The sequence below is a fragment of the Chionomys nivalis genome, chromosome 1, assembly GCF_950005125.1.
Source record: "Chionomys nivalis chromosome 1, mChiNiv1.1, whole genome shotgun sequence".
NCBI classification, from domain to species: domain Eukaryota; kingdom Metazoa; phylum Chordata; class Mammalia; order Rodentia; family Cricetidae; genus Chionomys; species Chionomys nivalis.
In genome coordinates this window covers 67,096,010-67,119,597 of record NC_080086.1, presented here as the reverse complement: position 1 = coordinate 67,119,597, position 23,588 = coordinate 67,096,010, and the positions used below count along the sequence as shown (strand labels likewise).

The 23,588-nt window shown below is 37.6% G+C and overlaps 1 protein-coding gene across 1 annotated transcript in view; it reads right to left on the bottom strand.

Moving 5' to 3' along the window:
• The window catches only part of Alms1 (ALMS1 centrosome and basal body associated protein), a 134,634-nt gene that overhangs the window by 84,107 nt on the left and 26,939 nt on the right, over positions 1–23,588 (bottom strand). The window contains exons 4-7 of the mRNA XM_057770407.1: positions 19,139–19,256; positions 15,108–16,072; positions 14,155–14,273; positions 10,102–10,261 (exon numbers count right to left, since the gene is read on the bottom strand). Coding sequence (XP_057626390.1) covers positions 10,102–10,261; positions 14,155–14,273; positions 15,108–16,072; positions 19,139–19,256 — 1,362 coding nt within the window. The remainder of the gene's footprint in view (positions 1–10,101; positions 10,262–14,154; positions 14,274–15,107; positions 16,073–19,138; positions 19,257–23,588) is intronic.

Genomic DNA, 23,588 nt, shown 5'->3' with positions numbered 1-23,588 from the left:
TTTTATCTAATTAATATTTATTTCTACTTTTACTCAATCCTCCACTTTTTTAATTTTTGAAATTATAATTACATTTTTCCCTTCTCATTCATCCCCATCCTCCTTCAAACTCATGGCCTCTTTTTCACTAGTTGTTACTGCATGAGTGTGTGTGTGTGTTCCTAAATATAACCTGCTCAGCCCACATAATGTGACTGTATGCGTGTTTTCAGAGCTGACTATTTGGCACTGGACAACCAGTTGGTGTGCTCTCCTGGGGAAGGCGACCTCTACTGCCCCCAGCTTTCCTCAGCTGCCTACAGTTCCTTGTTAGGGTTGAGGCCTCACGGGTTTTTCCCCATCCAGATTGGTATGTCCACTGGCATCAGCCCCTGCTTATATTTGGACTGTTATGTTGGTGAGACTCCCCTTTCGTTTTTCTCTCTCTTCCCTATCATAAGCCTCTTACAGAGACTGGCTTAAGTCATATTGACTAAATCAGACAGAGCAGCTCAAATACAACTCAATTCATTTTTTATATCTCCCGTTCTTTCATTCATTTTTAAAATTGCCTTACTTGACAATTTTTTAGATCAGTTATTTCTGTATGGGAGAAAGGCTCACACACACACACACGGTGTCCAGAGCCTCCTGAGTGCTGGGAGCCGCCTGACTCTACCCCTTTTCTCTTCCCATTCGACCCTGCACTAGAGCCACCTTTCTCCTCCTTCTCCTTATTGTCACACCTTTCTACTTACTTTTCTGTTTTTCTCCATTCTCGTCTTGCTCTGCTTGCTTTCTTTGTATTCCTAATGTCAGTAACTAATAGCTTAGTATGCACTATATTGGCCTTGTTATTTTATTCCTCAAAACTCACTGGAGTTGGAGGTTTGATGGTTTTTTCTTGGCTATTCCTCTATCTTCATAATAGTGTTACCCATCAATTGTGGTTACTTCTACAGTTTATAGTCTGCACCTGCAAAAGCTGAAGACGGTGCCCAGTGCCCAGAACATGTGTGCTAAAGGTTAAGCTACAAAGAGCAATGGCTACTGAATACTATTGAGAAAAACTACACTTCATCCTTATCACAGTAACTTAGTCCTGGATGAATAACAAAAATACTTAAACTGAAAGAAAACAAGTGGTTAAAGAAACCCATCTAATTCTGTATATGCCAAGTTCCAATACAGAAATATAAGAAACATGGAAAAAAAACAAGGGACTGCGATTACTCAAAAAATTCCATTATAGTAATAAATTTCAATGAAAATAAAGCAAAAACCAAAGACAATGGAATTCCAAAAACAAGTTTTAAAAATGTCCAACAAAATCAAAGAAAACATGAACAAACTCCTGAATGAATTCAAATACAACACAAGTAACTATCCAACCGAAATAAGAAAGCCAATACAAGATATAAAACAAGAATTCAACAAAGAAATAGAAATACTAAAAAATCAAATTGAAATTTTGGAAATAAAAAGCTAAGTCAATCAAATACACTGGAAATTCACACCAAAGGAATGGATTGGGACTTGAAGACCAGGTAAATGAAGGAGCACATTCAGACAATAATAAAAATAAGAAAAAAGTATGAACAGTACATATGAGACGACTGAAAGACTAAATTAACAAATCATGGGCACAGAAAAAGTACAATCTAAAGGCAGAAAAAAATGTATTCAATGAAAAAAAAAAGAAAGAAAATCTCTCCTAGAGAAAGAGGTAGTCATACAGATAGAAACAAAAGGCATTTAGAACACCAAACAGACAAGACAGAAAAGGAACGTTGACATGACATACTGTAGTTAAATCATTAAGTATATAGATCAAAGAAAAAATATTGAAAGTTACAAAGACGTGCCAGTCACATAAGGGCAAAACTACCAGAGTAATAGCACATCTGTCACAAGAAATTTTACCAGCCTAGATGTTGCCCTTCATGAATAAAGAGAAACGTTCTATGGTAAACATAAAGGAAAGGAGATCATGGCCACGACTAAGCCAGCACTGGAGAAGATTCTTGAAGGACTCCTATACACTAAAGAGAGAAAAACACATTCATAAGGTCACAAAGTAAAAATAAGATCTGTTAGATGAGTAACTTTTTCAAATGAAAGGACCAAATCTGATAAACAACAAAACCAAAATGATATCCCTCATTATCATAATTCTGACACAATAACTCAACATGGTAATAGTGGGTTCACATCACTCGCACCAATAGACATGGTATTGGAATAAAAAAAAAAGAGCTAACCAAACAACAGTGAAATGAACTTTAAGAGACTTCACAGAACAACCCACCCAGCTTCTTAGTAGCCTGGGACTGTTTCCAAAAACAGACCATACTTTAGCAAAGCAAGTCTTAACAATTACATGAAAATTAAAATAATTCTTATATTCCATCTGATCACAGCAGAATAAAGCAAGAAACTAACAAGAGAAACTACAGAAAATATGAACAACACACCACTGATGATGAATGGGTCAAAGAAATCAGGAGAGAATTTTTTTAAGTACTGGAATTAAAGCAAAACCAAAAACCTATGGAAAACAATGAAGCAGTTCTGAGAAGGAACTTATAGCTATACATACCAATATCTAAAGTCAGAGCTTTGAAATAGAAAAATAAGAACAAGCCAAATGTGAAATCAGTAAACAAAAATAAGGATCAGAATAGAAACTACTGAAATGGGAACACAAAGAACGGGGAGTCAATGAAACAAAGAAGTGGCTCTCTAACAAAATAAGGTTAGCAAATCCTTAGCCAAACCAGCTGAAAGAAAGAATAGCCAAATTAATAAAATTAAAGATAAAAAGGGGCAATATTACAACAGATAACAATAAAATTAAGAAGATCATTAAGGCATACCAATATGAAAACTCATATGGCAATAAACTGGAAAATCTAAAAGAAATCAGAAAAATTTCTAAGTACATATTGTCTTAGTTACTTTTTTATTGTCATGGAAATACAGTGACAAAGGCAACCTATAAAAGAAAGCATTTAATTTGAGGCTTACAATTTCAAAGGGTGAGCCCATGACCATCATGGCTACTAACATGGTAGATGGCAGGCAGACAAGGAGGTGTATGGTCCCAGAGCAGTAGACCTTACATCTTGACATACAACCACCAGGCAGAGAGAGAGCTAACTGAGAATACTGTGGACTTTTGAAACCTCAAAGCCTACTCACAGTAACACACCTCCTCCAACAAAGCCACACCTCCTAATCCTTCCCAAACAGTTCCATCAGTTGGGGACCAAGTATTCAAATAAATGAATCAATGGCAGGCTATTTTCATTCAAACCACCATACATGCGAACTATAAAAATTAAACCAAGATATAAATAACTTAAACAGATCTACAAAGTATTCCATATAACAGAAAAAGAAAAAACACTACCAAATTCATTTTATGAAGCCAGTATTACCCTGATAACAATGATGGATGAGGATCCACAAAAGAGAAAATTATACACCAGTAAACCAGAAAAACCCAGACACTTAAAATCCCAGTAAAATACTTGTAAAACTAAATTCAATAACACATTATAATGATCATTTACCATGAATGACCAAATTAAGAGTCATTCCAGGGAATGGAAGAATGATTTGGCATTATGAAAGTCAATAAGCATAAATAGACTCAGAAATCATACAACCATCTCAACAGATACAGAAAATACCTCTATCAAAGTCCAACATCCCTTAATAACGAAAGCCATGAAGAAACTAGAAACAAAAGAAACATCTCAATATAATTTTCCTAAATGGGAAAAAACTGTAAGTCTAAGGGTATCTACCCTTTTCAATCTGATTAAATATATTATTTGAAGTCTTATGAAGTCTTGCCTATAACAATAAGACAAAAATAAAAGAGATACAAATAGACAAGAAAAAGAAGTCAAAGTACTCCTGTTTGCACACAATATGATCATATACTTAAGAAGTAGGACTTAGTGAGATGATTCAGCAGGTAGAGAGGGTTTACCATACAAGCCTGGTAACCTGAGTTCAATTCCCAGAACCCATAATGGAAAGAGAGACCAACTCTCAAAACCTGTCCCCTAAAGTCCAGCAGGCACCAAAGAGACAGAGACAACTGAATTTATGAAGCAATCTGACCACTCTGCCCAGCAAATGATAGTTTCTTTCAAAGTTCTACTTTAGTGGTATCATCTATGTGAGCATTTAAGGAGACCTTTCTGGTCCAACACTTAAGGACTTAGAATGACTGTCCATTTTCACAAAGAAAGGAAGAAGAAAATCTTAGAAGATGGTGCTTGTAGATTTAAGGTTGGCAAGGGCATCTTACAAATAGAGGACACCATTGTACTGTGTTCATATTCAAAAAGGGTGACAAGGGATCATTCCAAGGTCCTTACTTTAATTGGCACTAAGAGTCCTTGTGATCTTATTCCCTACCAAAGGCTCCACTTCCTAATACTATCACTACACAAGTAAGAAGTTCAGTGTGAACATTTCAGGAGACACAATCATTCGAATCATAATGAATTCCCATGTTCACAGAGGAACACTTTTCATGACTTAAAGGCAATAGCAACTGAGCTCAAGAGAAGTGTGGATGCAAATAATCTTATACAGAAGAGCATGGGAGATCATTTTGAAGAAGAAAACAGTATTATCTGCTGAGGGAGTATGATGTGGGATGTCCTTCTGTACACTGTGAATGTGTGTTGTTTTAATTGCTTAATGAATAAAGCTGCTTTGGCCTATGGCAGGGTAGAATATTGCTAGAAGGGAAAGTAAAACTGAATACAGGGAGAAAGAAGGTGGAGTCGAGGGAGACACCAGCAGGTGCCTGAGAAGGAAGGTATGAGGTGACAAGCCTCGAACATCGTGGTAAAATATAAACTGATAGAAATGGGTTAATTTAAGTTGTAAGAACTAGTTAACAGTAAGTCTGCTAATAGGCCAAACATATTAAGCCTCAGAATGGTTATTTTAAAAGTGGTGCAGGACCAGGCAGGACAAGAAACCTCCAGATACAAATGACACCCACTGTCTAGCACAGATCCACAAGAGACCTAAAAAAGCTGTAAAGGGGTTCTAAATGCACAGAAACAGAGCTGCACTGGGCTTCCTAGTCACTCATGCCATTACAATACAGAGATGCATTGTACAGAGATGCATCTCTGGACAGCTGCCCACGAAATGGAGCCAGCTGCCAACCACCATGAGCTACGCAGCATGACAGACTCCCGCAGTCTCTCACTGGCTGCAGTACAAAGAAGCTTCTCCCAGTCACTGCCTGCAGGCTTGAGAACTCAGCCAAAGGTCTAAGAGCACAGCTGTATACTACTTAGTACTGCTTCCCAGAGTTGGGAAGGTTAAGTGTGACTCGCCTGGGTACCTCTGCCATGTTGAAAAGTTGAGCAGGGTAGAACCAAGAGCCAAAGCAGCCACTTTGGTCTTAGCCATGCCCACTTACCAATTTAAAGCAGTGATCAGAAAATAATTACAGATACACAATAAAGGCAGATTCAGACAAAAAGCCCTCTAAAAGGGTCACAATGTGATAAATATACATAGGCTTGGGAGAGAAAAGATAAAGGGTAGACAGAGTTATAGATTAAAAGAATAAAGATAATAAACTGAGGTTCTTAAGAAGGAAATAAAGTAATAAAAAATTATAATAAACCATGTTAAAATGAAAAATGCACAGGCAGTCTAGATTATGTATACTATTGTGTTTTCTTTGAATTTTTTGACTGTTAATGAGCTAACTGCAGCGAGACGTTTGATTGTAAGGGCTGCTAAGCTAAACCAACATAAAGGTATTTTGAAAACTTCAAAATTTGGGTCTAAGGATATGTTGCTTTGGAATAGAGATTCTGTTTAAAAGATCAGAAGCTATGGATTCCTCCCAGATTAATATGCTTTGATCAAGTAAGAGCCCTGGTCTCCATGGGAGCAATGACCCAGGTGACCAAACATCCAGAACAGCTTCAAGGTAACTGGCTGAGACTACACAGCCTCACAGACTACTACAGCCAAGATTTAACTATAATTCTAAATTTTCTCAGTATCCCAATAAGATTACCAGTGCCCATAGTCACTAAATAGTATAGAAAACTATGTCCAAGGGGCTGGAGAGATGGCTCAGAGGTCCTGAGTTCAATTCCCAGCACCCACATGGTGGCTCACAACCATCTATAGTGAGATTTGGTGCCCTTCCCTGGTATGTACATGTCCATGCAAACAAAACGCTGAATACATAATAAATAAATATATCTTTAAAAAAAAAGAAAAGAAAAGAGAACTATGTCCAAATTCCCAAAATATTGTTTACTGATGTTTGTTTTCATTTAAAGGCTGTTAGTTACAAATGGTTAATGATCATAGTCAATATCTTTCTAACGATAAAAAGAGGGATATGATATAAAAATGATTTAAAAAGGTAGATTATTGAATCTACCCTAATCCAAAAAACAACTGTTAGTCTAACAATACTTTATATTGGTATGGATTGTGGTTTACTGATACAAATTTAAGGTCAATTTTTGTTACAATATATGTATATTTCTACTCTTGTTAAGGTATTATGTTTACACAGCTCATTTAAAAATGTAATATATAGTTAAATACAAATAGTCATCTATAATAGTCAAATTTATAGTCACGTTAGTTAGATTTTCTAGATATGCAGAGATATAGTTCAGATGGAGGGGTAATCTTCAAACACATCAAAGACCTACAGAATATGGCATTAAAAAATGTTTTAAGAACTTAGACTTCTCTCAACAGTGACACATGTCTGTTCCTGACAGCATTAATTACTTTAAGAGGAAGATGGGCATAAAGAAAACTCCTTACGGAATTTGCTTTCAATGTGCCAAGGCTAGCCATTTGGCAAGGCTAGCCAGTTCGGCTTGGCGCGAGCCCTCCCTCCCTCAGTCACGGCCTGTGTCTTGTGCATGGAGCCAGCAGTTTAATATAAATTATCACGCAGTGACTTTTCTTGCTGCAGTTCTTTATATTTTCCCTTTAGACACCTCAGATTGACTTCAAGTCCCCACACACCCTATCGTTTGCCTCCCCACGTGGATTTAAACGCCACAGACCCGCGTAGTCTCTGCCCGCGTGGTTTGCTCTTTTCTGAGTCGTTTTTAAATCTGACTTGCAAGCACAGCTCTTAAGTGGCGCAAACCAGAGCATGCGGTTGCCAAAAGCTGCAACCCCTTGGGGCGACTCTGTCACGTGGAGGCATACACGGCTTCCGGGTTACTCTTCTCTACCCCTGGATTCAGGGGTTTATGTATATTGATATATTGAATATTGAATGTGAGTGCTTCTACCTCTATTTATTGTATAGAGTATGCTTATACCTCTGTTTATATTGTATTGATATATTTACCATATTGCAATGTACATTTCTACCTCTGATATTATTTATGTAATGACATTGTTTACATTTGGAGATCATTGTACTCATAATTTGCACAGTTTATTCTCTTAGTCCTCACGTTAGCTAGATATCGATAATTATAAATCAATAGTTATATATGTTTGTCATATTTATATTTAGGATAATCAGGATTTTTAGATACATAGAGATTATATATATTTTTGGGGGGGGGTTTCGAGACAGGGTTTCTCTGTGGTTTTGGAGCCTGTCCTGGAACTAGCTCTTGTAGACCAGGCTGGTCTCGAACTCACAGAGATCTGCCTGCCTCTGCCTCCCGAGTGCTGGGATTAAAGGCGTGCGCCACCACCGCCCAGCCATAGAGATTTTATTTAGTATAGATAGTATAATCTTCAACTTCTTCGAAGAACTGTAGAAAATGGCCTTTAATCTAATCTAGAATTCCATGCCAACGAGACACAATCACTCCTGGCAATACCGATCTACTCCCGAGAGAACGTTGAGCACCAAAGACTCTCCACTGGGAGCTTGTCTTCTCCTTGGCACAACTGGCCTTCGGGCAAAAGAAAAGCCCATACCTCGACTACTGACAAAGATACAAAATATCCATAAGTGGATAAAACAGGATTGTCTTATCTTGCCAAGACAGGGTAGGATAGTTCTAAAAAAGTTTCTTGCCTTTAATAATGGTATGTCAGTTATGTTAGGCCTTAGCCAAAGTTGGTTGACTCAACATTGCAAACGAGACTTTGGGTGATTGCCCAGGGAGTCAGTTGTCTCTACCATTTGTTGCACATTTTGGAAATTTTCTCGTTTGTTCTTCCTGGTTGCTTAAGTAATATTACTTCCCTTCTCAGATCTTGGATGGAGTTGAAGATTAGATAATCGTAGTTACTCTCTACATTATTTAGACTCCTTGAAATAGAATGCTTAGCAAAGCTTATGTTATATGTTTCTTGCTTAGTATTATTTGTTATTTGTAATTTTATATTTCTTATTTATTCCAATTGTATATAGTTGTATTCGGTTTGGTTCTGCCTTATTTAGACAAAAAGGGGAGATGAAGGGGAATCTCAACCAATCACCTTGTTTGGGGGGTGTGTTTGCCCCGGGGCCCCCAAAAGCTTATAAAACCATCCATGTGCACTTGTTTGTCCCTTTTGTTTCCTGTTCTTCGTTGGAACCTTGGTTTTATAAGTTCTCCCCTTATTAAAGCTGATATTGAGCTTGCCTGGCTAATTCTGTTCGCCGTTCGTTTACGCAATAACAGGTAATATTATATCCTTCTGGGGTCTTTGACAGAGTGCAAGACTAGATAGTTATAGTTTTCCTTAGTTATGATAATAAATTAGATATAAAACTTAAAACTCACAAAGAATAGATGATAGCGTATTTTCTTTAATTTTGCCAAATATAAAGAATAAATAATTATAACTGTAATTCTTGACTGATACCTGTTTTGCTATATATATATATATATATATATATATATATATATATATAATTTTACAATATTAGAGTTAAAACCTTCCTTTTTAATTAGACAGAAAAGAGAAGATGCTATGGGATGTCCTTCTGTACACTGTGTGTATATGTTGCTTTTATTGGTTGATGAATAAATATATTCTACAGCAGAATAGAATAGAGCTAGAAGGGAAAGCCAAACTGAATATAGGGAGAAAGAAAACAGAGTGGAAAACTTAGAATTTTCCAGGTATGGTGGCATACACCTTTAATCCCAGAGTCTAAGGTAGAAGCAGGCAGACCTCTGTGAGTTCAAGGCCAGGCTGGTCACCACAGTGAGTTCCAGACAGGCAGAGCTACATAGTGAGACGCAGTCTCAAAAAAAAGAATACGGAAAAAAGAAAAAAAGAAAAGGGAACAAATTTACATTGAAAGGAAAACTAGATGAAAATGACTAAATAAAAAACAAGATTGGAAGATAATTCTCAGAAATAAATTGACATTGGAAACAATGATTCTATGATAATAGCCTAAGGAAACTGATGGTATTACTTATCCAATGCACAAAAGCCTCAAAGTCAATGATGTCAATAGTGTTACTCAGTCCAAGTGTAAGGGCTGAGAAACTGCCTAAAGGTAAATAACCTGGTTTTCTGATATCCAAGACAGGAAAATGGTATCCCAATGTGCCTTTTTGTTCAATCCAGGTCTCAACCAATTAGATGGACTCACAATTTGGTCTACTTATTCAAATCTCTTCCTCATACTCTTACAGGTATATATAAAAATACTGTTTACCAATTATCTGGTGTGTAGGTTAATTTTTTTTGCCAACTTATCCCAAGTTACAGTGATCTGAAAGGAGAAAAATCTCAACTGAGAAAATGCCTCCATAAGTTCTGCTTGTACGCCAACTGTGGGGCATTTTCTTGATTAATGACTGATGTGGAAAGGGAACGCCTAGCCCATTATGGATGATGCTAACCACTGTGCAGGTGGTTCTGGGATATGTAAGAAAACAAATGGAACAAGCCTGTAAGCAGCATTTCCTCTGTTGCTTCTGCTTCAGTTCCTGCCTTGAGTTCCTGCCCCAACTTCCCTTAGTTATGAAGTAGACCTGAGAGTTGTAAGATGACCAAGGTGTTATCACAGTAATACTGGGCATCCCTTAATCCATCTAAACTGCTAGAAAGGCATGGCAAGATAATATTCATAAACTAGATAAGGAGGACATGTAGTGTCAACAATTTCTAGATACATACCTGTTGACCGTGTACAAGCTGTTGGTTGAGTGTCAAGAGATACCCTCAACATTCTGAGATTGGGAGAATGATATTTTGACTCACTGGTTGGTTCTTGAGGAACAAATGAAGATAACAGAGATGGAAAAGGCTGGCTAATGTCCAAATTAGAATGGTCTACCTATGAAATTAGAAAAGAAACGTTAAGAAACAAAACAAAAGATTCTATTAATTTGACACTTAACTTGGCTAAAAAAAACTTCATTAAATGAACACTTAAGAGGTTCAATAATTTTATTTTAATCTTTTTAACTTTAATTTCATTTTACATATTTGAGTGTTTATCCTGCATATATATATATGCATACAGAGTTCAGAAGTTACTGGATCCCCTGGAACTAGAGTTACAGTTATGAGTCACCATGTGGATGCTGGAAATAGAACTCGGGTCTTCTTTAAGAACAAACTGAGCTGGAGAGATGTTGCAGCAGTTAAGAGCACTGGCTGCTCTTTCAGAGGATCTGAGTTCAATTCCTAGCACCCATGACATCTCACAACTGTCTGACTCCAGTCTCTAAGGATGCAATACCCTCTTCTGGTTTCCAAGAGCACTATATACATGTGAAGGGAAAACATCCATACACAAAATAAAGTACATCTTTAATAGAACAAGTACTCTATAACCTATCTCCCCAAACCAACACACTGGGGAGTTTTACCAATTACTTACGATCATATTCTTTCTAGATGTGGTGGCATAGGCCTGAAATCTCAGAAGGAAGACTGAGGCAAAAGGATCACAAGCTTGATGCCAGAGGAAGCTAAAAGTGAGATCTGGGCCAGTCTAGTAACAAGGTGACACTCATATTCTCAAGTCATCTGAATTCATATACATATCACATTTTGTTTGGTGAAGACACCACTGATGGTTTTATGGTTTAGAATGCTGCCGTACAGAATATCACATATTACTAACTAGTGGCATTAAAGCACAAACATGTGCCTGGCGGTGGTGGTGCACAACTTTAATGCCAGCACTCAGGGAGGCAGAGGCAGGCGGATCTCTGTGAGTTCAAGGCCAGCCTGGTCTACAAAGCAAGTTCCAGGACAGTCAGAGATAAAGAAACAAACAAACAAATAAAACACACACACACACACACACACAAAAAGGCATAAACATGCATAATTTCCATGGAATTCATAGAATAGTTAGGTAAAAATATACAGCACTATTTGGTTTATAAAAGATTAGTCTAGTCATGCCATCTCAGAACAGAATACAAAAATAAACATAAGCATGATTTCATTTATTATCTATTTATTTACTTATCTGGAGATGGGATCTATCTATCTGTCTGTCCATCCATCCATCCATCCATCCATCCATCCATCCATCCATCCATCCAGGGCAAGAGCTCATGTAGTTTGACCTCAAACGCTTCCCTACATAGCTGAGGCTGGCTTTTAACTTCTGATCCTCCTGTCTCCACCTGTCATGTGCAGGAATTACTGCATACATTAATTATCATGTTTTTGTTTGTTGGGTTTTCAGTTCTCAGGCAGCCACTTGTATTCATGGAATGAACATATATACATAAACAAACAAAGATAAACTTAAAAAATAATGATAATTAAGGGGCTGAAGACCTTCCTTAGTGAAAGAACACTTTTCTAGCATGCCCAAGGCCCTGAGTTCATTACCCAACAGCACACATGCAGATTTAAAAAGTGGGAAATAAATCTTAACATTTTTGCTTTGATTCTGCTCATTTTCATACAATTCCTCGGGTCTCTGGGTCTATTAAATACTTCTCATTGTTTTCATTCTACATTATTTTCTCTTCACTTGGCTATAGCCAACAGGCTACAAAGTTATATGTATTTTCTTTGGTATTACCTGCTCTAATAGCTCTTTATGTTTGAAGATGTGATAACAGTACTTTTTTATTAAAGTTAAGGCTATAATAATTTTTCTCCCTTTATTAAATCTCTTGTATTCACCTGTCCCTTTCCCGACTTCTTACTCTGCCTTTCTCCCACAAGCTATACTAAAATCAATCTTTAGGAGCAGGATTCTTTACTTAAAATTTTTGAGTTTTTCAGAACTTATATTTTGGGTTATGTATTATTTAGTTGACCTAGGCAGCCACTCTGTGTTTTAGTGTGTTTTCTGGCATCTCTAGCACTCCTATCCTACTACTCTGTTCTCATTAGCTATGACTGAAAGATATTTCCTGAGACTGTTATATTTCTCTTTGCAAGGTACAGGACTTTCCCACAAGAGAGTTACTAGGCTCAGAAAAGTGTTTAGGAAAATAGAGGGAGAGTGCTGGTATTAAAGGTGTTCACCACCACTGCTAGCCAGAAAACTAGACCTCTTGAGAGGGTAACAGGTCAAAGGCTGTTACTTCCCTACTGATATCCTTGTACATTGAGTCACAATCCTAGAAGTATTCATTGTAAAGTGTGGATGAAAATAATCCACACTAACCCAGTCCGAGGACAGACTAAGTGGACTACTATGTACCTGTGATGCTCTCGGCACTGCACATTAGAAGAGTGTCAGCCATTATATCCCCACTCTCATCATAAATGCCTACTTTAAAATACCAAAAAAACCCAAAATGGACCCCACGAAACTCTCTTACATAGTCAACAACCTATACATAAAAGCAAAACTCTTCATGCTATCTTTGCTCACTCATGTTCTCAAACCAACTTCTAAACCTGAATGAGATACAAGGACACACCACAAGTGAGACCCAGGTTGGCCTGACAGCATCACACAAACAAGGGTGGGACTCAAGGAATATTAAAGACAAGATGGTCCAAAGATCCAAACAAATGAAGTCTTATAAAGCATTTTAAAAAGTCCCTAGAGTCAACATTTTTCAGTACAGGTACCATAACAGGGGCATAAACAGATGTGGGGAAGATGTGTACAAGTTTATGCACTTCATAGAAGGAGGCAGAGTTAGAGCCCTTCAGAAAGACGAACTAATTTGGATTCTAAGCGCTGCAGTATTCCTCCCAGGGAACAATGATGCTTGAGATTTTCTTAAATGCCTGAAGTCAAAATTTTCAAGAACTTCTAAACAGAAATACTTGAGTATCTCAAGCTAGCACATTAAAGACCAGAGGGACAGCATAATTGAATGTCCTCATGAATGTGTCCAGTTTTCACATGTTCCAAAGATTTTTGTTGACCCAATACAAAAAAGATACTTCAAGACAGAAAGCCTGGAGGACCAAGTATGGTGGTAGGCGCCTTCAATCCTAGCACTTAGGAAGCAGAGAAAGGAGCTCTCCTGAGATCAAGGCTAGCCTGATCTACACAACACACTCCAAGGCAGCAGGACTACATATAGATACCTTGTCTCAAAATTTTAAAAAATGAAAATTAAAAAGTCTATAACTCCAAAAGATGTCCTTTTCTAAGACACCACAGAATCCATAAAATGAAGTCAGGCAGTGGGACACACACCTTTAATTCCAGCACTTGAGAGGCAGAGGCAGATAGATCTCTGTGAGTCCAAGGACAGACTGGTCTACAGAGCAGTACCAAGAGGAAAGCCAAGGCCATACAAAGATATCCTGTCTGCAAAAACCAAAAAAACAAACCAAAAAAATAAATAACAAACTTGTTTAGTGTCATGGTCTATGAAACAAACACTTTGTCAACATTTAGATCATATTCCTGGGTATGAAATGAAGACCACATTGTGAGTCAGAATTGCTATCAAAAGATAAATGAGCCTTTTTATTTTCATTATCATTTTCTTTTCAACTAAAATATGCCTTTACCTATCCATAAAATAGGTCAAGTAGAGTAACTTACAGACTTGTCAAAATGGCTCTCCTCAGATGATAGTTGTGAAGTAGGTAGCCAAAACAAGGAGCTGTCGCAAAGATCATCAAGCATTTTCTCTAAATCTGCGAGCTCCAAGTACTCACCAGTTAAGCCTTGTAGGTCCCATGTCTGGGAAATTGTAAAAAGTAAAAAACAAACACCATTTCCTGAATTAGTACTGAAAAAGGCCACATTTCTACAACTATCACTTCATTGAATCTTACCTCTCTTTGCAGTTCAGAAATTCTTTCACTGTGTACATCAGTAGTTTTATATAGGCTGGAGTACTCAGCATCACCATGCAGAGTAACAATTCCAGACTCAGCCTTCTCCTGTAGGCCATCTATTTAAAAAAAAAAAAAAAAAAAGTCATGTTGCACAAATGTATATACAATGAAACTGGACTCAGCTCCCCAGGCCAAGGAATTTCATCTTAGCCTTCTTCAGTTTCCTTAGCTCACTAGAATCAGTGATGCATCACCAGTCAAAGTTAAAGCAAAGAGGGACTTGCATCTCATGCTGCCAAATTTACTAAAAAGCTGCTCCATACAGCAGCAGATACAGCTTTACCCAAATTATAATCTGAGGAATCTGCAACTTCTTCAAAAGTCTACTGCTTTAAATCTTGTAAAACCCAAGATTCATAAGTTGATACTTTCATTGCAAAAATAATGTTTGAAGATCCTACCTTCTCTGTAAGGTCAAGATTGTTTATATCATACTGAAATGAAGGTGACTGTGTTTCCCCCAAGACCAACAACCCAGTTGTAAGCTTTTTCTCTTAAAGAAAATGACTTAAGCTCTGGAATGACAGAAAGAGGCTTACTGAGCATGTTCTGAGGAGTATTAGGGGGTGACTTTAAATCTGGATCCCAAGATAGGGAGCTACCACCATCATCTTCTTTATGCAACAATGATTTTGAAGCTGCTGGTTCCAACACCCCAGGAGTAGACTGGTATTTTGGATCCTTAAGCTTATCCATGAAAGAGTTTTCATCACTATAATTTAATGGGGAAAGATCTGGTTTGGGGGGTTCTCTCTCACGGCTGTCATCTGCTAATGGCTTATTGATGTTGGTTTGGATTTCACTTATAGGACTCTCTTGCTTGGAAGGCTCAATTGAGGCAATAACTGCCTCAAAGGCTACATTTTCAGTAGCATCAACATTTTTCTCACCAAAAGTAGAAGCTGCCTTTTGGTTTCTTTCCTCTTGAAAATACGGTTGTTCTGATGTCTCATCCAAGTTGGCTTTAACTGTTCGAAGGGGGCCACCAGAAGCCTCTAGTTTGGAGATTTCAAGTCCTCTAGAGAGTATATGTGCTTCTGAAACTTGTTCATGACTATCAAGGACGGCAGCCAACCCAATATACTTTACCTCTGGAGATTTGGCATGCACCTGAGGTGACGGCAAAATATTTCTAATCTCCTTTTGCTTAAAAAATGGAGGTAATTTTTTCTTCTTATCTTCATTTCCTTCAAAGCCCCCCAAAGAATCCATCTTTGGACTCATTTTATCCTCAGATGGAGACCTTAAACAAACATTCTCAAGATGGTTAACAGAGGTCAAGGGAGCCCCTTTAGCTCTTTCCAACATGCATCGCAGGAAAGAATATGACATTTTATTAGGAGGAGTAATTTCGCATGGGAAGGAAGCCTGGTCCATACGGGGTAGACATGCTTCTGACTGCTGTAAGGTTTCCTGTTTCCAATACTGAGCATGTGAACAAGCCGAATCAAAGTCATTGATTCTTCTAGCAGTTATGCTTTCATCACTAATATCAGATAAAGTTGAAGTGGAAACCTGGTCTTTATCAGTCAATTTGCCTTCTGGTTGCTGAGTATCCTTTTCTGTCTGCCATGACATATATGAAAGCAGGGCATCATAGTGATCAGAACCATTGGGGCCTTTCAGTTCATCAGGAGCATCAGGTGGTGCATTCTCTCCATTATTCTCTTGTTCAGATGGGAAAAGAGAGCGCTGAGACCCAAAAGTTGTGCTACCTGTAAGTGGATGTTGAGATATACTAAGGCAACTGTTAACTAAGTCTGAAGATGTTTCTGAGGTGGCCTGGAATAAAGCTTCTCTAACTTCTGACGGCCGAGAAAGCCATTCAGTATCTTCTGACTTATCGGGAACCTCTCTGCAAATACAGTTATAAAGAAATAATTAGCTCCTTAATACTTTAATTTTCAAATACTAACAAAAAACACAAACCTAGTGTCACTAAAATTAGGTTTACTTGAAACTGAATTTTTGCTATGGTGGGGGATAATGCTCTTATACACTGTAAAGACTTGTCATTCGTATTGGTTTCAGGAAGTATAGGTGGGATGACCAGACTAAGAGAATTCTGGGAAGAGAAGGGTACAGTCAGTTACCAGCCAGATGTAAAGAAAACAAGATGAGAATGTGGCTGCCCAACGTGGATAACTGAATCCACTGAAAGTCTGAGAAAGCTTGGGAAAGAATAAAGCATGTTTTCTTGGTAGCAGCAATTTCTCGGGTCTGCTCTGCTTGCTATAGGCAAGCAAGCGCTCTCATCTAAGAGAGGCTTCCTGACTCAGCTTTAGCTGCAAATCCTTGCAGCTCTTAAGAGGTCCTGCCACAAAACATTTAAATGGTGTTGATAAAAGCTGACTGCACGCTTGTTTGTTTTCAGCCGTAGCAAGAAAAATGTTGTGCTGTTTTAAAATGCTGGCGTTCTGGTCCATCCTGCCAGAGCAGACTCTGACTCTTTCAGACTGGCAGTCCAACTGAGTGTGGTCTGTGAGCAGAATGCTACAGCTTGTTTGCCGGCAGAGACCTTGAAAGGTCAGAGAGTTGTGGCAATAAAAATGGCTACAGCCAGTATCTCCGCCATGAGGCTGGAAAGCTAAGGAATGGGCTGGATCCAGCTGCCAAAGCCACAGCTTTAGTCCTACCAATATTGTTTGAAAAATTAAAGACTTATGTGGTCAAAAAAGAGACATATACAGTAAAAGAAAGATTCAAAGTCGAAGAAAACGTGTAAATGATTTATACAGTGTGTTAAAATAAAAATATATGCAGGCTAAAAAAAGTTCTTAAAGTAAAAAAAAAAAAGAAAGAGAGTAGTTGGGTGTGGTAGTACACACCTTTAATCCCAACTTTTGGGAGGCAGAGGTAGATTGACCTCTGTGACTTCTAGGTGTGGTAGCACACATCTTTAATCCCAGCACTGAGGAGGCAGAGATGTAAGTACCTCTGTGAGTTCAAGGACAGCCTGGTCTAAAGAGTTATTCCAGGACAAAGATATATAGAAAACTTGTCTCAAAAAGTAAAAGTAAAAATAAAAGAAATAGAGGTTAAAATAAAGCCGCACAAAGATGGAAAATACAGAGAATCTTGATACTGTATGCTATTATGCTCTCTTTGAATTATTTGAATGTTGAGGAAGGAGCAACAGCTGCTAAAAAAGTATTTGTTTATAAATGCTGCTGAACTAATCCAACATAGATATTTTGAAAATACCTTGACTTCAAAATTTGGATCTAAGGTTATGATGCTTTGGAAAAGTTCTTCTTTTATTTTCACAGACGATGAGACCCTGTGGATTGCTTCTATCCCAATATGGTATGATAGACCATGCCCTCCTGAAACGTTGCTGTGAACACCTTCAAAAAATTACTTTGCTCAACTGCAACTGAGATGAACCTAGCAAACAGGTTATACCATGAAAGACCTGAATAACAGCGCCCCCATTCAGCACGAAGCAGTTTGGAGAGAAAAAACTGCGCCCATATTCCCAAATATTGTTTATAAATGTTCTTTTACATTTAAAGGGGGATATGATATAGATATGAATAATTTGCATTGGTATAAATCTTGGTTTATTAATATAAATTTAAGGTCAATTTTGTTTTATATATATATATATATATATATATGTATTTCTGATCTTGACTAAGGTATTGTGATTGTGTAATTCATGTAAAAATGTAATGTATATAGGTTGTTAATGGATAATCATCAGTAATAGTCAAGCTTGTAGTCATGTTAGTTAGATTTTCTAGATGTGCATAGATATATTTCAGATAGGCATTCTTCATATCTTTCAAAGACTACAGAATTTGGCATTTAATGTTTTAATAACTTAGGGATTTTCAGGACAACAAGACACGTCTGCTCCTGGCAGCACCAATCTACTTCAAGAGGAAAATGGGCATCGAAGAGGCTCTTTATGGAGTTTGATAGCCATTTGGGCAAAAAACTGCTCTTGCCTGGACTGTTGCATAAACTGGACACAAAGAACCCGCAGAGAGAGGACTGCTGAACTTGCCTAAAGGTGAGATGGTCTTTCGGGGTTCCTGATTCATGAAAGAGTCTGCGAGACATTCTGCAGGACACAGCAGAAAGTGACTGAACTATCTTTGAATTTCCTGCTTCTTGGAAATGTCTGCTGGATACTATGGGCCTGAAGGCCGAAGATGGATGCCCCAACGGTACAGAGGAACTTTGGGTGACTGTCCAGGCAGCGAGATGTCTGTCATTTCTAGAGTTTTGAAAGTTGCTTATTTCTTGTTTACTTAGGTAATATTATATCCTTCTGGAGTCTTTGATGGAGTTGAAGAATAGATAATTATAGTTGTTTTCCTTTGTTATGATAAAAGATAAAATAGATATAAATATTGTAACTGTAATTCTTACTTTATAACTGTTTTGTTATATGTAATTTTGCTATGTTAAAGTTAAAGCCTTCTTTTTTTTTGTTTGTTTAAACATAAAAAGGGGAAATCATGTGGGAGGGTCTTCTGTTTTGTGTTGATTTCATTGGTTAAAAAAGAAACTGCCTTGGCCATTTGATAGGCCAGCTCTTAGGTGGGTGGAGTAGACAGAACAGAATGCCAGGAGGAAGAGGGAAGTGGCTGCTTTCTTTGCATAATTAAGGTAGGATGGAGAGGAAGGACAGTGGCAGCATACAGAGAGATTTAAAATAAGGAAACACAAGGTACTGAGTATGTCTAAAGTATGCCTAAAGGGACATACAAAACCATACATTATCTCTAAATGAACTGTAGTCACCTAGTATATCTCTACATGCAAAACACTGCACCAATTTAATACCAAGAAGGTGATTAAGAATATCTAGCCCCTACTTCAAATCCCACTTTAGCCTGAAACCATTAATATTAATAACAACTTATAGTATGAGTAGAACGTTTAGAAGGCAAAAAATGAATCTCCCTACCTCAAAGGTGCAAATTCTAGTTCACTTTGTTGGAGCAAAGAATCAGGCTCAAATTCCTGGTCTTGTGTCAAACATGTCAGCAAAGGCAAATCAGGAGTAGCAAAATTATCCTGGATGACTGCAAAGTTTCAAACGTTAAAAAAGCTGAGCAATCAAGAAGTGCAGTGTTTGGTGTATTCATTCAATACTTAAGCGTCTAACCATGCTACCACCTGGAAGATGCTACAATCATTACAATAATATAACAACAGCAGCAACCATCTACAGAACCTGTAAAAGCCCAATCATTTAGCACACAGTATTTCATTTAATCCAAGACAACTTTGAAGATTACATACCATTTACTATACATACAGGTAAGGAAATATGATTACAAAACTTAATATTATTAAATAATCTCTTCATATGTAAGGTTAAGTGCCTGCATTCCAACTTCTCTGCAAATTACTATTATACATACATATATATATACACATATGTGTGTGTGTGTATATATATATATATATATTTATTACAGTGTTTGTGAACAATTAAAGCGTGTCTCTTTTATTGCATTTCTACTCTGTGTGAGCAGTCAGGTGGGTGGGTGGATGTAAGCATGCAATGGTGCTCAAGTGGTGATCAGGAGACAACTGCAGTAATCATTTCCCTCCTTCCATTATGTGGGTCCCAGGCCAAACTCAGATCATCCAGTTAGGCAGCAGATACCTCTGCCTACTTAGTTATCTTACTGGCCCCTCCTCAATCTTAAGTAACATAAAAACTTATACCATTATATCAAAGTGTAATCTAAGGCTCTCGGTGATGAGGATCAAAATTATATTCAATATTGAAACAAGGCCCCCCTTCTGAAAAAACATTTATAGTTCTCTATAAAACTATGATGTTAATATGTAAGTAACAGTGTGGCCAGTTTTAAATAAACATTTCTTAAATTTTCTGTTTAAGCTCTACTATGAGAAGATATCACAAACACAAATGTTCTTTGGAGTACTAGTTCTGAAATATATAAAATAGGTATTACCTCAAGAGTTTGAAAACTTGCTTTAAAGAAAAAAACACCATGGTTCCCTTCCATCTTAACTAATTAAGTAGTAGTTGTTGGTTCAGGGAATAGTATTTCTGGTTTTTTGAGACAGGTTTCTCTATATAAGCACTTGGCTATCCTGGAATTCTCCATATAGATTAGGGTGGCCTAAAACTCAGAGATCCTCCTGCCTCTGCCTCTCCCTCCCAAGTGCTTAAGTAATTCTTATGTCACTAAATACATAAACTAGTATAAAATCCTTATTTCCTATAGCACTTATACAATTATAAAACAAAAATTAAATATTCATACAAAATTCATTAGAAATAAACAGAAATACTGTTTACAGCAGTTTACTAAAATTGGCTTTAGTGATGTGTTGCTAAAACTATACCTCTTTTTCAACATGAATTTAATTACTACTACAGCACACTTTCTTGATTTCACTATGTTTTTTTTTACTATTTATTTTTTGTTTTTATTTAAATATTTATTTATTTATTATGTATACAATAGTCTGTCTATGTGTATGCCTGCAGGTCAGAAGAGGACACTAGACCTCATTACAGATGGTTATGAGCCACCATGTAGTTGCCGGGAATTGAACTCAGGACCTTTGGAAGAGCAGGCAATGCTCTTAACCGCTGAGCCATCTCTCCAGCCCTATTTTTTGGTTTTTTGAGACAGGGTTTCTCTGTAGCTTTGGAGCCTGTCCTGGAACTAGCTCTTGTAGACTGGCCTCAAACTCATAGAGATTCACCTGCCTCTGCCTCCTGAGTGCTGGGATTAAAGGCTGATTTCAACTATGTACACAGTGAGGACTCACCCTGGAACTCCCACAAAGGGTTTTTGTTCACAGTGGTGTTATAGTCCTGACTTGGGGCTCTGGATTCTGCACACTGGCTTGGTTCCTCTCAAACTCCACAAAGCTGCTTTATCACAGATAGATCCTCAGTGACAAGTGAAGCATCAGCTGCTCTTAGTAGGATTCCAATTAAAACTATTTAGTGAATTGGTTAAAAATATGAAATGGGTAATAACTTTCAAAATAAAATTTTAGTCAGTAAAATGCTTTCTGTTCAAGCATGAAAACCTGGGATCAACTCCATGAAGCTATATAAAAAAGTTAGGCATGGTGTTGCACACTACCAGTTCCAGGACTGGAGAGGTAAAAACAGGCAGATACTGACTCACAGGGTAGCCAGTGAGTGACCCTGTCTCAAAAGAGAAAATGACTAGCTCCTAAGGAACAACACCTGGAACTGTCCTCTGGCATGCACATGCACAGTATACATTGGAAACACAAACACATGAAAACCTTTTTAACATCAGAGAAAATTTAATATGGTTCATCTTTGGCACTGAGCTAGAAAATCATTTTGAAACCTTCAAAGCAGATGATTTTCATCCCTGAAAGAATCAACACAGTTTTTAAAAAAGAATCTGAGGCTAACAAAGAACTTTAGTGGGTACAAGAAATTATTTTCAATTAACTAGGTACAATGAGCATTTAAAGGATCTCTGGAGAGATGGCTTAGTAGTTAAGAACACTGGCTGCTGTTATCCAGAGGACCTAAATTTGATTCCCAGCACCCACATGGTGACTTACAATCATCTGTAAATCCAGTCCCAGGGAATCTGACACTCTCTGTCACTAGGATGGTACACAAACATACATGTAAGCAAAACACCTACACATAAAATAGTATGAAAAATAAACAGTAAAATTAAAAATCAGTTATTCCTAACCAAGTTCCAGAACTTACAGAAATCATTATTATCATAAATATTGACATATAGCCAAGAAATCAGTAATAAGTTATAAGCACCACATGAACAACTCCACAAATATTTAAAAATACATGAGTGGAGTTTGAGAGCTAAGTCAGGTAAGCAGGAAACTGCATTTCCTAAGGGAGCAGACGAGAATTAAACAGTTAATTTTCAAGCATGCCATGTATATGTGTATAAGAGACAGGAAGACTATATAGCAAACTGGCAATGCCTTCTTCATACTGCTCAACTGTTTCCTTACGTGTGGACAGACTGTTATCAGATGAAAGCCTAATACCATGTTGACAGCATCCATGAAGGACAGACTAGCAGTTGTAGAAAGTTAAGGCCTACCAGGTCAAAAGGAACCAGCATGGGTGGGGAGGGGGATCCTGCCTGGAACTGTCAGAGGTCCTGATCATGCCTAGCCAATGAGAGACAAGCATGAAATGTCAACTGAATCAGAACACCTAGTTGCTGGGAAGGTTATTAAGTTTTTCCCCATTGTTAAATAAATGAGTATGCTGTAAGTCTGTGTTCGATGTTGGGCCTTTTCACCCCCTCTCCCAAGGAAGACATTAGGGCCCAGCAACATACTGCAGCTACAGACACAACACATTAGGACACAAAAAATTGTATTGTATAGTCTCTCATTCAATGCTGAAATCTTTCTATTATAGAATTTTCCTTGACATCTTGCCATAACAGAACTTACTTTTTTTTTTTAACCATTACACTACAGATTTATTATGTATATGGTATTCTGCCTGCATGTATGTCTTTACAACAGAAGAGGGCACCAGATCTTATTACAGATGGTTGTGAGCCACCATGTAGTTGCTGGGAATTGAACTCTGGACCTCTGGAAGAGCAGCCAGTGCTCTTAACCTCTAAGCATCTCTCTGGCCGACAGAACTTATTTTCTGTTGCTGGTATATTACTTTTTGTTTTGTTTTTCAAGACAGGGTTTCTCTATGTAACAGCCCTGGCTATCCTGGAACTTACTCTGTAGATCAGGCTGGCCTCGAACTCAGAGATTCACTTGCCTCTGCCTCCCAAGTGCTGGGATTAATGGCATGTGCCACCACCAATCAGTTTACCTTTTTAAAGATCTTATATTGATTTAATGCAGTGTCTTATATTTTATATGTCCTCATTTTAACTTCTACACTACAAGTTAGCAAGGATTTTTGATCAAAAGTCAAAGGATAAATATTTTAGGCTTATTGGTAACATATGAACTGTCACATGTACATTGTTTTCACAGTCTTTTAAAAATTCAAATGGTGGGGCTGGAGAGATGGCTCAGCAGTTAAGACCACTGCTCCTTCTTCCCAAGTCCTGAGTTCAATTCCCAGCAACCATATGGTGGCTCACAGTCATCTGTAATGAAATATGGTGCCCTCTTCTGGCCTGCATGCAGACATACAGGCACAACATTGTATATATAATAAATAAATCAATCTTTTTAAAAAATTCAAATGGTGGTGGCTGTAGCTCAGCAGTAAAGGATTTGCAAAAGCCCTGGGTTACAGCCAGAGCACCATAATAATCTCAGCACTTGGGAGGTTAAAGCAGAAAGCCCTAGAGTTTCCAGGAGGATATGTCACAAGGCTCTTTCTGAGAACAACTAAATTAAATAAATATGGA